Genomic DNA, 12,758 nt, shown 5'->3' with positions numbered 1-12,758 from the left:
AAATAGAACAGAGTCATCATTGCTGTAATAAGTAACACCTGTTCTTTGCAATGACAAGTCTGCTATAAGAAAGGCCTTTAATGATAACATTTTTAATACCCTTTCATGCCAGTTCAAAAGCCTTGGCTATATTTCTACACACCTCTGACTGGAATCAGTTTTACTTCCATTAACGTATTGTGGTAAAGTCCATTTTGATTTAACTTTGACTTCTTATATAAAAAGCTTATCTTTGAAAAAGATGATTTAGCGTATCAACACTATCAAATTCTGTTTTCTTCGTAGAAGAATGGGTGTCACTGAGGGTTGTTGATTTCAGTATCCTAATGCCCGCTTTCAGAAAATGTGAATGGTGACCGTGTGGTAAATTTGGCACATTGTATGTGCAGTTTGGTGCATGTGCTTGAGAAGAATGTGACCTTTTTTTACTGAGAGCGGAAAAAAACGATGGAATGATTAAAATATCTTTCCCCATCTCTTCTTCCCCTGGGGGGCTGCCTCCCCTGCTTTCATCCGGTAGCCTGGAGGGAGAGAGAGGGAACAGGGTGGAGAAAGAGAGAGAGAGAGAGAGAGAGAGAGAGAGAGAGAGAGAGAGAGGTGGGGGGAAAGGGAGAGAAAGAGAAAAAAATCAAAAAGAGGTAAAAAATAAAGAAAACCAAGAGACAGACAAAGGATAGAGGCAATTGTGAGTCAACAAAGAGAGATAAATAGGACAGGAATGAGAGAGACTGACGTCATTCAATCATCACCTCCCATTTCTTTCATGAATGACAAGCGGTGACTCTGGGTTAAAGATGATAGAGCAATGCTTTCCCTCTCTCTCTCTCTCCTTCCCCCTCCCCTTTCTTGTTTGTACTCATACCCCCTGCTCCTGTGCCCCTATATAAATTCTGACACAGACCCTCTGCCTTAGAGTTATGTTAGGTGGATAGGAAACAACAGGTGTCTGCTTGTCCAAGTGATACAGAGTTACAGATATTTGAGGCTTCTTTGGGTGTAGCAGAGTTTTAGTTAATTTTGTTCAACTTTGTTAGATACATATTTGAGCATTCTGTCCCGCTGTGCTGACTGGAAAGCCAAAACATTCAGACTCAGCAGACAAACATCAGTTTTGATTTGACGCCGAATAGGACTGTCAAACAGCAGCATGGTGAACATGACGAACCAGTCTGCTTTCATCCAAAGAATTGGCTTTCTGCTGCTACTGGTGGTGTACGGCACAGGTAAGATCTGTTGACATTAATTTTTAGATTTTAGCAAGAAATTGTGTACTGGGGGACTATCAGTACGATTTCCAGGGTAGAAAGGTATTAGATCAGAAGACACGTTTTTTGGAAGTGTAGTTCTATAACACCTTTTGTAAAATGCTGAAACAGAAACAAAACTCTTCTTCTCTCCTCCTCTAGATGCAAAGATGCAAATCATTACCAGTAAGCAAGATGTTCTGGTAGGAGAAGAGATCTTACTGCTGTGTAAAGGTGAGTCATTTGTGAATGAAATGTTTCAGTTTGAATGTCTTGTAGATGATAAGCTTATTTCACTCACTCATTTCCACTCTGTCTCTTCCTGATTTCCTTCTTCTCTTCCGTCCCAGCTGGGGCAGAGGGAGAAATGACGTGGCAGAAGGATGGGGAAGATATCGATGATGAAGAAATGGTGTCAAAGGTGGATGAGACAGTCTCTAAATTGCTCATTAAGAAGGCCACACTGCAGGATACGGGCGAGTATTCCTGTCGGTGTGACTTTGACAGCGGACATCAAGATAATGCTCAGGTGCAGCTGTATGTTTATGGTACGTAACAAATGGCTACACACATATACATGTATACGGTCAGTTGTACTGAGCCTGTCCAAACCCTGTTTTGATTATCACTCATTTTGTTGCGTGTAGTATTGCCAACTGAACTTTATAGAATCTGTACTATAAATGTTCACATATAGTTTAAAAATCAGTTTAGTATGTGACACATGAGTGTGCACGGCCAGTAAGTGTTTCACTGAGAATTTTCCAGGCAGGAATCCAGGATTGAAAATAACAGGAAGTAGCATTAAGGGTTGCCAAAAACATTATTTGATAAGGGACAACGAGAAAAGCTGTGTTTTTTATATAATAAGGATTTGGTTACTATGCAAATTGTCCGCCATTTCTAAGACAGGGTTTTTTTCAGGTTAATTCAGGGGTTATAAAAATCAAATGCTGGGAGAGGCAGTTAGTTCCCTCTTTGAGCGTGAGATGGGGGAGGAGCTATTGAATCCACTGACAGGTGAAAATTCCCTTTAAATAAGACTAAATTCTTTAATTGATATGCCTCAAAAGATAATACCTTTTGAAGAACATTTAATATCTTAAATCATCATCTGGAACAGAAGTGTTTTGTCCTAGCATTTTGTTATTTGATCACTTTGTAAATATTTTACCTTTTATTAATCTGTAAATAAATATCATTTATCATTTTTAATCAGTTTATTCGATTGATTATTACTTTCTCTGAGGGAAACAAAAATGTCACCACAATTGCTTTATTACATAAAAATTATGCATCCTAACCATCTCAACTTTTGTCAGAGGGTCCATCATTTGGAAGCACCACCACCTACCATGAGTTTCTGGAGGGCAAAAACGGGATGGTACCATGCTTGGTGACTGGGCAGCCAGCGGTCAATGTTCGCTGGCTCAGAGACAAGCAAGAAATCCCTTCTCATGGTAGGACCAGCACCTTAGATCAAAAACTTTGCAGCTGCCATCAATGCACCATGAGTTAGATAATTTAGTTTTCCAGCATAGCAAGATCCAGCAAAAAGAAACATCACAGGTGGTGATGAAGACAACAGCAAATGAAATGTTTTTCGCTGTTAAACTTTCTTCAACAGTTATACTGTTCATACTGTTGTTGTCAAACATTACAACATATACATATTAACAAGGACATTGTCAGACATTGTAATAAAAACATGAATAATGTTAACAACATTTATACAGTTTTGTTACTCTTGACCCACCCATTTGTTACTTTTGTCCCGACAAGAGAAAAAGTAGTTTTCAGGGAAAAGGCTCTAAAATCCTACTTTACGCTACTGAACCAGCAAGAGACAGCAGACAGACAAAGTTAGCGACTAGCTTGAGAACATAGTGGACGAGCCAAATATTTTCATAGAACTAGCAGGAGAGTGAATATTGAATATTTGTAATGTGACCAAATAAACTCCAAAGTTTCTTGGTATCTGCTGGATAATGCTAATAAAAATTAATGACAGGAATGCAGGTTTAAGTATCACAACTAAAAATTTAAGCACTTGTCAATTTTCCCTGTGATACAGTACATATCAAGTCACCTTTACATTAATACAGTTTGTATTTGAGTGAGCACTTACTTTACAAATATACTGACTGTTTAATGGAGAGTTCAGCGTTTCTGTTGCTAATTACCACGCTGTCCTTGAGGCTCAGCAGAATGAGCTCTGCAGTGATATGGCTTTGACCAGCTGCAGAATAATGGACTTTCATCCACAAAACATAACTTTGTCTTCTTGTGTTACATCTTTCCATCTCTCTTTGTGTCTTTTCCGTTATTCTGTCTCTCTTCAGGTGAAAATCATGTGCGTCAGCTGCCTGATAACACACTACTTATTGAAACTGTAAAGCGAGAGGATGCTGGGACATACGTGTGCCAGGCCCAGATTAGAGGAAGGCCCATCTATCAGCAACTCTCCGTCTCTGTTGTCGTCAATGGTAAGTGTAATTTTTTCAAATCAGGATTAAATAGTGGCCATAGACACATAGATCTTTTTGGGCCCTTGCTAAACCTGATGTGTGTAACATAACAATGGTTTTTTTTGGTGTTTGGTTGCTTCAAAGGTTACACACTTCCTTGAAAATCTAATTTTGTATTTCACTTTAGGTGATAATGATCCCATGATAAATCTGAAGTGTGAACGAAGCTTCATTCTGACTAAAATACGATTCTTTGCTGCAGCTCCTCCTACTGTGCTTCTGAGAGAAGAGGTAAAAAAAGTGATTGCCGGACCAGAAAGCAACGTTTCCTTACGGTGCTTGGTGGACGGTCTACCAAAACCCAACATCACCTGGGCCATGTAAGTCCTGACATGTGACGGATTTGTTACACCTTTTCAGTATCTCCATAAATTGTGTTTTGAAATGCACATTATGTATTAGTATGTTCATAATCTAATTTAATTTGAAGTGAATTTAACTAAACTCAACCTGTTTTCTCTCTAATTATTTTACATTACAACAAAAGTCTGATGACTTACAGTGTATGTAATTTTTCGGTTACCTTTTGCATTGCAGTTCATTGCTTCCCCTCATTTTAGTCGACTTAGATGTTTCTCAAATATTAAAATGTTTAAATTACAACCTTAGCTTAGGACAATCTACCATCAGCAACAAAACTGGGTTATTTGTGTTGATGTTTAGTCTAGTGCACCCGACTCTCAGCATTTCTAATGTAGCATGACATCTTGTTTGTGTGCCAGTGGGTGGAGCAGAGTGCAAAGATGAGGCAAGTAATTTGCTAATCAGCTTTGTTCTGTGGCGTCAGCTGTCCCTTTTCTGACCTCTTTTTTTTTCTTCTCCAAGTTGTTTCTGCAAACATCTGGAAGGCATAACACTGTCTTTTGAATCCATATGAATAACAAATCCCTCCAACATCACTCAATGTGTACGTTGCTCTGCCTTTTCCTACTCGCAGGCCTTTGACGTTTGACCCTTCACGTCATCAGTTTAACTCAGACCGCAGCCAGTTGACAATAAGGTCTGTTGCCAGGGCAGACTATGGAGAGTACATCTGCACTGCCACCAACAAGATAGCTGAGAGCAGTGCTACCATTATGCTTCATGTTTTTGGTAAGTTCTGTTTTTTCCCCCCACTGCTCTGATAACTCCATTAGATTACTGAAACACAACAAAAATTACAACAACGAACTGTAAAAATGAAACGATAAATCACTAAACATGTTCATATGCTTCTTTATCTTGTTGTAGTGTAAAGACACTTGTCCGGCCCAACATTTCTTTGAAGTTTGGTGAAGTGGTTACTGTTATGGTGATGTTTCATTTCAGAGGCCCCAGACGTGTCTGTGTCAGCAGAGCAGCAGAGTGTTTCAGTGGGTGAGCGCTTGTCTGTGTCCTGTAACGTCTCTGGCCATCCTCAGCCTGATCTACACTGGCTCAACAAGCAGAATGGACAAACACTGGTAAGAGTGTGTGGGTGCATGCCCACACACACATAAGCACAGACACACAATACAAAACACAAAAACACACACACTTGCGCTTTGGTCTAATATGTGATTGTACATTTCCTTTCGTGTCCCCCTCTGTCAGGACTCTACCTCTGGTCGTGTCCGTGTTGTTGATGGGGTGTTGGTGATTGATGAGGTAGTGCCCTCTGATGGCGGACTGTATTCCTGCATGGCTGTCAGCTCCTCTGGAAATGCATCAAGAGATTTTGCACTACACAGTAAGATTTAAATTTGGTCTTTATTTTTAAGAAGTTCAGTGAAGTAAGAGTAGATTAAATCAATTCTATTCAAATCAATTCAATTCAATTCATATTAGCTTTATTGGCATGAATGTGTAACAACAATATTGCCAAAGCATCATACATAAATCTTTACCTATAATCATGCCATTGACACACATTTTAAAATGTTCTAATATTTGTTTTTCCATCTTCCCTTCTTTCTTTCCTCCTCCAATCTGCCTCTTGACCCACAGCCCAGCCTGGTCGCCCTCTCTACTTGTCAGTCTCACCTGGATCTACCTCAGTCCTCTTCTCCCTCAAAATCCCACCCACCAGTGGAGGAACACCAATCACAAGTTACGTCATGCAGTGGAGGCAACAACAGGCAGAACAGTGGAAGGAGACCACAGTCCCAGCTTCAGGTAAAACATCTCTTCAAAGAGGATTGCAGTTCTGTATCATGACTCTCAGTCAGTGTATCATTTATACTTTAAACTGCATGTATTATACATTTTATTCTGCCATAAATACCTACATAATATTTAATTATGTACATTAGCTGATGTTGTGTCTTTCTGTGTTTGTTTTTATAGATCCCTTAGCTATCACCGCCCTCAAGCCATATACGATGTACACAGTACGCTTGGCTGCTTTGAATGCAGTGGGAGTGGGAGAGTTCTCAGACACAAACACTGTCCAGACCCAGGGAATACGTAAGTAAATACCTAACATATTAGCAACGCACAGTGTCAACACACACCAAAGCAATATTTCATGCTATGTGTGGAGCATTAACTGGATATTAAGTGTGTGTGTGTACATATTTGCACCTTTTAAACTTTTGCATGAACGCATAAATGATGCACATTTAATGATTAAGTGTAAGCGCCCATATATTCATGGATGCTAATGTGTATGTGGTATATATATATATATATATATATGTGTGTGTCTAGTAGGCAAGGCTTTTCCTCCTCATCTGCTATCGCTCATTTTTCTTCTTCATCTTTCATGCCACCATCATCATTACATTCCCACGACATCATCACCTGCTGACTGGTGTTCATTCATGCTGCCGATGACACCGTGTAATCCTCTGTCTCCCATCCACAGAGGGTAAAGTACACACAGTGATCTATTAAACTATGAAATAATGGACTGACGTGCTCAGTCAATCTTTATGTAGCCTGTATAAAGAAATATCTAAATGCAATGATTAGGTGTTCATCATTATTTATTACTCTTAAATGTGAATGCATGGCCATCAGTTGGTCATCAGTTCTTTCCTTTCTCTTTGCCTCCTGTCTGTAGGTGAGCCTGACAGTCCAGTTTTGCTGTACAGTGCAATGAAAGTAGATGGCAACTCCTTCTACGTCCCTCTTAAACAGGTCGATGATGGTGGATCTCCGCTGCTGCACTTCAGCATACGATACAGACAGGTAAGAGACAGCGCGAGTCTGTCTCTGCATGCGCCCATTTCAATTTCTTACTCTTCATTGGTCCTTTCGTGTCCTTACTGTCATCCTTTAGTCCTCTTGTATGCTCTCTCTTTATGATCTTTCAGGATAAAGAGGGGACTGAGTGGAAAGAGATGCAGTTGTCGTCCAATGCTGACTCTGTCTCCCTTCAAGACCTGTCTTTTGGCTCAGACTATCAACTGGAAGTCACAGCGGTCAATGCTAATGGCTCCTCTCTCCCGGCCATGTTCAACTTCACCATCGCAGACCCGCCTGGTATGTGGCCTCTCACTCCTTACACAATACACTTTAGCCTGTTAGCCAGGAAATGTGGCTTAAACTACAAACTGGGAGTGCTGACACAAACATTTAAATATTATGGTGTGACAGATTCCCTAACACTAGTCTGTTTGCCACGACTTTTTATCTCTCCCCGCAGTCAAAATGAATAGCCGCAGCATGACCAAAGGCACTGTGGTTGGCATTGTCATGGTGATCTTCCTCTTGGTGTTCCTGGCGGTAGACACCACCTGCTGCTATAGAAAGCGCTGCGGCCTGCTCATGTTCATCGCTGTGAAACTCTTTGGACAGAAAGTCCCAGGCCTCAAAATGCTTGAAGAAGGAGAGGGAACCAATGGGTAAGTAGGCATCTGTAAGAGAGCATGTTTATATTGTCATTCATGTACATGTATATAAATAAAATGTCATCAAGTTGGCATCATCTTATGAATCTTTGTGTGTGTCGTGGCCGCAGGGAAGTGAAGCTGAAGGGTATATCTCCGAGAGGCAGTATCCAACCGACGGGGGTTCAGACACTCACGAAGGACGGGGGGCTCTCAGAGATCACCTGCGACAAAGCCCCCCTCACCAAACACGAGTATGTGCAATTTATCCCATTCACAGCAAACCTACATCTCACCTTTTATTTAAACACCTGCTGTAAGCTGGGGGTTTTTTCACTTTGACACCCAAGCAAGCTCCATTCATAGACAATTGCAGGAATGAACAGTAAACCAAATTCTATGCTTCCATACAACACTTTTTTTTGTCAATGTCTGTCCCCTATATGCATAGGTGTAAGTAAAGTAAATTTGTACAACGGGACAGGGAAAGGTGTTGAAGCCTTCCATGTTTAAATGGAAGTCTACATGCATTTAGTTAAGAGCAAACTATCATCATGAACATCTTCTAGATCAATTTGCAAGACACTCTTGCTCTGGCAACAGCAGTCTTTGACTTGAAGAAAATCTAAAACTCCAATTTGAACAGTTTTTTTCTACACAGTTATATGTTTTTTAACTAATATTTCATTGATGAACTCATTCTTTCCCACAGGAAAATACAGCCAGACCTGCCCACTGCTGACGCATGAGACCATAAACCGGAGAAACAACACATAAGAAGTGTGAACCAACAATTGACAATGTATATACAACAAGAAAAGATATCAAACCGTCACTCAGTCTTAACAGCTGACTCAGAACAGTTGGACATGGCTGTCATGGGAAAGGTCAAACATTACTGACAGACTGCAGAGAAAACACTGATGTTGCTGGGGCTGTTTCAGATGTCTGTGCTGTTAGGGCGCGAGTACAACAGGACTGTGCTCAGCCTCTCGTGGTGACACTGTCCTCTCCTCAGGTTGAAAATCTCCCCGCTTCCAGCAGAGGATACAGGCAGGAGATGATGTCATGTTGTTCTGACTGCTCTGATTTAGATTAGATCTCGTTCTACAGGGTAACCCCGGTGTCTGTGTGTGTTACAGGGTAAAATTATTGGTGTTTTAAGTTAAAATTCAAATAGTTACATTTTCCAGAAGTCACAAGAAATGTTTACCCACTGCATTTTGAATGTTGTACACAGACACAAGGTCTTATTTTATTTTTACTCTTTTTTAATCGATTTATTGCTATCCAGTGTAATTAGCACTTTTTGGCATTTAAAATATTTGTTTCTGTTAATCGTGTTTGGTTCCTTTACCTTTTAATTGTTATTAACTTTTTATTTCATGTTGCATTGTGGCTGCTCTTCTGGTGGTTATGTAAGGCTAAACATCTTGTTTTTTAAGATTAGATTACACTGTATCCTGATACTGACCAGTACCATTTTTAAGCTTACACTAAACCTAACTAACCTTAATGTAATTATTTTGCAGTGATATTTATTGTTTGTGCTTTGAACTTAAAGACATATTTGACTCTGTGGCCAGCTTTACTGTAATCATTTTTTGTAAAATAATTTTTATCTGGCTGGCCACATAAGGAAACTGTAATTAAAAGCAACTTTTATTATGAGAATCTTCTTCTGAAGTACCTGTAATAATAGGCGACACGTTAAACATATATACATCTAACAAAATCGACTAATGTTGTAAGTTATTTTGTATTTATAGTCATATTATTATTAACAGTAATCAAATATCTTAAAGTCAAAATGTTTCAAGTTAAATGTTAAACTCGGTTGCAGCTTCTTTATTTAGAAAATACTCCAAGTTACCTGACCAGATTAATGAAGTGTTTTGTGTTTTGAGATTGTTGTAATATTGCCTTGAACATTGTACATGGTTGTACATACATGTTGTTACATCTTTGTGCTTGATTAAAACAGGGACTGTTGAGCAGCTTTATGTGTTTTGTGCTCACCAAATGAATGAATGTCTTCTAGCAGCATCTTCATCACATTCAGTAAAATCACAACACAGACAGGAAAATGTTTTGTTTTTTAATGGCTTCATAAATCTGTGTGATTCTATAGTATCTATTCAGAGAGGAAAATACTTTTCCCTTTTAAAAAGACTTAATTCATTCTGCATGTGACTAACAACAATATAAACTAGATGTGAAAGTAGGCGTACCAGGATCAAAACACCCAGCACCACTGGGAACCAAAGGTTCACTGGAGACTGGGGGAATTACAGAATAAGGCTTAAACAGGTGGGTTAATGCACATGTGTTTTTCATACTTGGGCTGGCTGACAATACAAAATTTAGATACAAACAAATTTTGAAACAAAACAAAAACCATGGAATCGTGGAACTGATGTATTTAGGCAGTAGTTCCCTTCTCTGATCATTAATACAACACCGGGTCTTTATATACTGAAGAATCTGTCTGGGCAGAATCACTTCATTTCAGACCTTGACACTGTGTTATACAGCTGTTTGTCCGAGAGAGATTAAGACAAGAAAATGACTTTGAGAATGCATTCGACAGCCCTGGACACCGACAGGTGGGACTGTGAGATAGAAAACCAAGCGCTTTGTACCCAGGTAGAGGTGCTGAAGGCTCACCTTCAAACTGCAGAGCAGCACATTGCCTGCCAGGAGGAAAAGGTGACCGAGCTCTCCGCCAGGCTGGAGGCAGAGATGAAGAACAACATGTCTCTGTCGAAACAGATGGAGGATTTGATTAATGAGCTCCAGAGAGAGAGGGCTGAGAGACTTGAGCTGGATGATCAGCTTCAGGAGGAAAGAGCCAGTTATCAGGCTGAGCGGGGCCTGAAAACAAGACTGGAGCAGCAGACCTCCTCCAACGTTGAAATTGCCACTCAGCTTGAGGCTGATAAAGAGATGAGTCAGGCCCTTCAGGCAGAGACCGCCAAGCTGAAAGAGGAGCTGAAGACACAGGAGGAGAAAACCCTTGTTGCTTTAATGGCTGTCGAACTCCTGGTAGAGGAGGAACTCTCTGTGGACAAGGCCCCTGAAATAAAAAAGAAAAGCTCACTGTGGAAAAGAATCTGCCACTTCTTCGGTTTGAGGAGCAGAAACAACAGGAGCTGGGAGGAGGTGTCCACATCAAACTAAGATTCCTGTGCATAGCAGCTCAGGACCTTCCCCCCCTCAGTGGCTTTAACAGGCTGCAGGGCGGCACGGTGGCCCAGTGGTTAGCACTGCTGCCTCATGGACAGACCTGTTTCTGTGTGGACCACACTCCCAAGACATGAAGCTCAGGTGAAATGGACAATCTAAATTGCCCCTATTTGAATCCCATATAAATATATAAATAAATACAAATACATCTCATATACTCTGACATAGGTGTGTCATGTTTGCAAGTTACCTGACCAGATTAATGAAGTGTTTTGTGTTTTGAGATTGTTGTAATATTGCCTTGAACACTGTACATGGATGTACATACACATGTTGTTACATCTTTGTGCTTGATTAAAACAGGGACTGTTCAACAGCTTTATGTGTTTTGTGCTCACCAAATGAATGAATGTCTTCTAGCAGCATCTCCATCACATTCAGTAAAATCACAACACAGATTGGAAAATGTTTTGTTTTGTAATGGCTACACAAATCCGTGTGATTCTATTCAGAGAGGAAAATACTTTTTCCTTTTAAAAAGACCGAATTCGTCCTGCATGTGACTAACAACAATATAAACTAGATGTGAAAGTAGGTGTACCAGGATCAAAACACCCAGCACCACTGGGAACCAAAGGTTCACTGGAGACTGGGAGAATTACAGAATAAGGTGGGTTAATGCACATGTGTTTTTCATACTTGGGCTGGCTGACAATACAAAATTTAGATACAAACAAATTTTGAAACAAAACAAAACAAAACAAAAACCATGGAACTGTGGAACTCTGAGTTTCCTCTGAGTGCTTCAGTTTCCGACCACACTCCAAAGACATGAGGCTCAGGTGAAATGGAGGCTATAAATTGCCCCCAGGCTAACATAAAAGGTCAATAAAAACATTTCAGAATAAAAACTCTGTCTCTGTTGTTGTATGTCACAGTTAACACTGTTAAAGGATGACTGTTGGAGAGACACTACTGTACTGTGTTTGACATGTATAAGATGTTAAAAGTAGATGGACAGGTAAGCAAGAGGTTGACTAAACTTAAAACTACAGATATAGTCTGCAAGTTAGTCATTGATCAAATTACTAAAACTAATGTTAAGCAGATTTTTTGAAACAGCTAAATGAAATCTAAATTTTCAAGAAATTATTCACCTTAGTGAAACTGTGGTGCTTACCAAATTAAAATTTTCTTCATCTTCATCCAATACAGTAAAATCATTTACAGAATTGAAAATGTTTTGGTCTTTATTGGCTGTCAAAACAGAAAATTTGATTTACTACTACCACATGGTGGTATATATTCAGAGAGGTGTGGAACGAATCTTTCTCTAGCATAAAGTACAAGGTACAAGGTTGGTTTAATGGTCACATCACACCAGGTTGAAAAGTAAAATGTGGTTTGTAACTCCCTACTACTACATAGCAGACAATAACAAAAAACAAATGTCTAGTTATTTAGTAATTAAATCATGCAGGTGACTAATCCAAGTAACTAAAACATGTTTTCCATCATTTCAAATACTTTGGTAAGGCTGTCCAAAAACTGTTGTGTAGGCTCTCAGTGTAATTTATCAGGCATGTGACTGACCTGATTGACTCACTTTTAAACAGAAACACCAACTGATAACAGTGGACTAGGATTGTTTTGTGCACCCGTATTTGGATAATTCACAAATTCACACTGAATTTGCACACTTACACAAAAAACGTACGTAATTTGGATCCCTGTTATCAGACGTCTTCCACTCATCGGGAGGAGGATCGAACTGTTACAGCTCTTTTTCTGAAGTTGTTCTTGCCCTGACATGAGTTAAAGCTGAGTCAGACTGTCCTTAAAGACTGAGATGTGGCAATCAAGACTCTGAGGGTGCTGAGGAGTGCATGGCACATTTTATTACTCAATACATGTATAAAAGATGTGTTTGAATACCACTGAATGACTAGGTAAGAAGGCACTTAAGCTCTGTCTGTCTCAGTGCTGTGACTCTGGGCACGCCTCCTCCT

The 12,758-nt window shown here is 39.8% G+C and overlaps 1 protein-coding gene across 1 annotated transcript; it reads left to right on the top strand.

Annotated features, from left to right (window-relative positions):
- The first annotated feature begins 910 nt into the window (after nt 1-910).
- Nucleotides 911-9,560, top strand: ncam3 (neural cell adhesion molecule 3). Its single transcript, XM_038712004.1, has 17 exons — nt 911-1,223; nt 1,407-1,478; nt 1,595-1,792; nt 2,567-2,704; nt 3,587-3,730; nt 3,975-4,092; nt 4,710-4,864; nt 5,081-5,214; nt 5,345-5,480; nt 5,738-5,905; nt 6,077-6,196; nt 6,597-6,599; nt 6,795-6,922; nt 7,048-7,216; nt 7,380-7,578; nt 7,695-7,817; nt 8,276-9,560. The coding sequence occupies exons 1-17, from the start codon at nt 1,148-1,150 to the stop codon at nt 8,310-8,312; spliced, it is 2,118 nt and encodes a 705-aa protein (XP_038567932.1). The 5' UTR covers nt 911-1,147; the 3' UTR covers nt 8,313-9,560.
- Nucleotides 9,561-12,758: the final 3,198 nt, after the last annotated feature.

Source organism: Micropterus salmoides, unplaced genomic scaffold (genome assembly GCF_014851395.1).
Source record: "Micropterus salmoides isolate LMB-PRFRI ecotype aquatic unplaced genomic scaffold, ASM1485139v1 Ms_hic_scaffold_11, whole genome shotgun sequence".
Taxonomy (NCBI): domain Eukaryota; kingdom Metazoa; phylum Chordata; class Actinopteri; order Centrarchiformes; family Centrarchidae; genus Micropterus; species Micropterus salmoides.
This window is presented reverse-complemented; position numbering and strand designations above follow the sequence as displayed.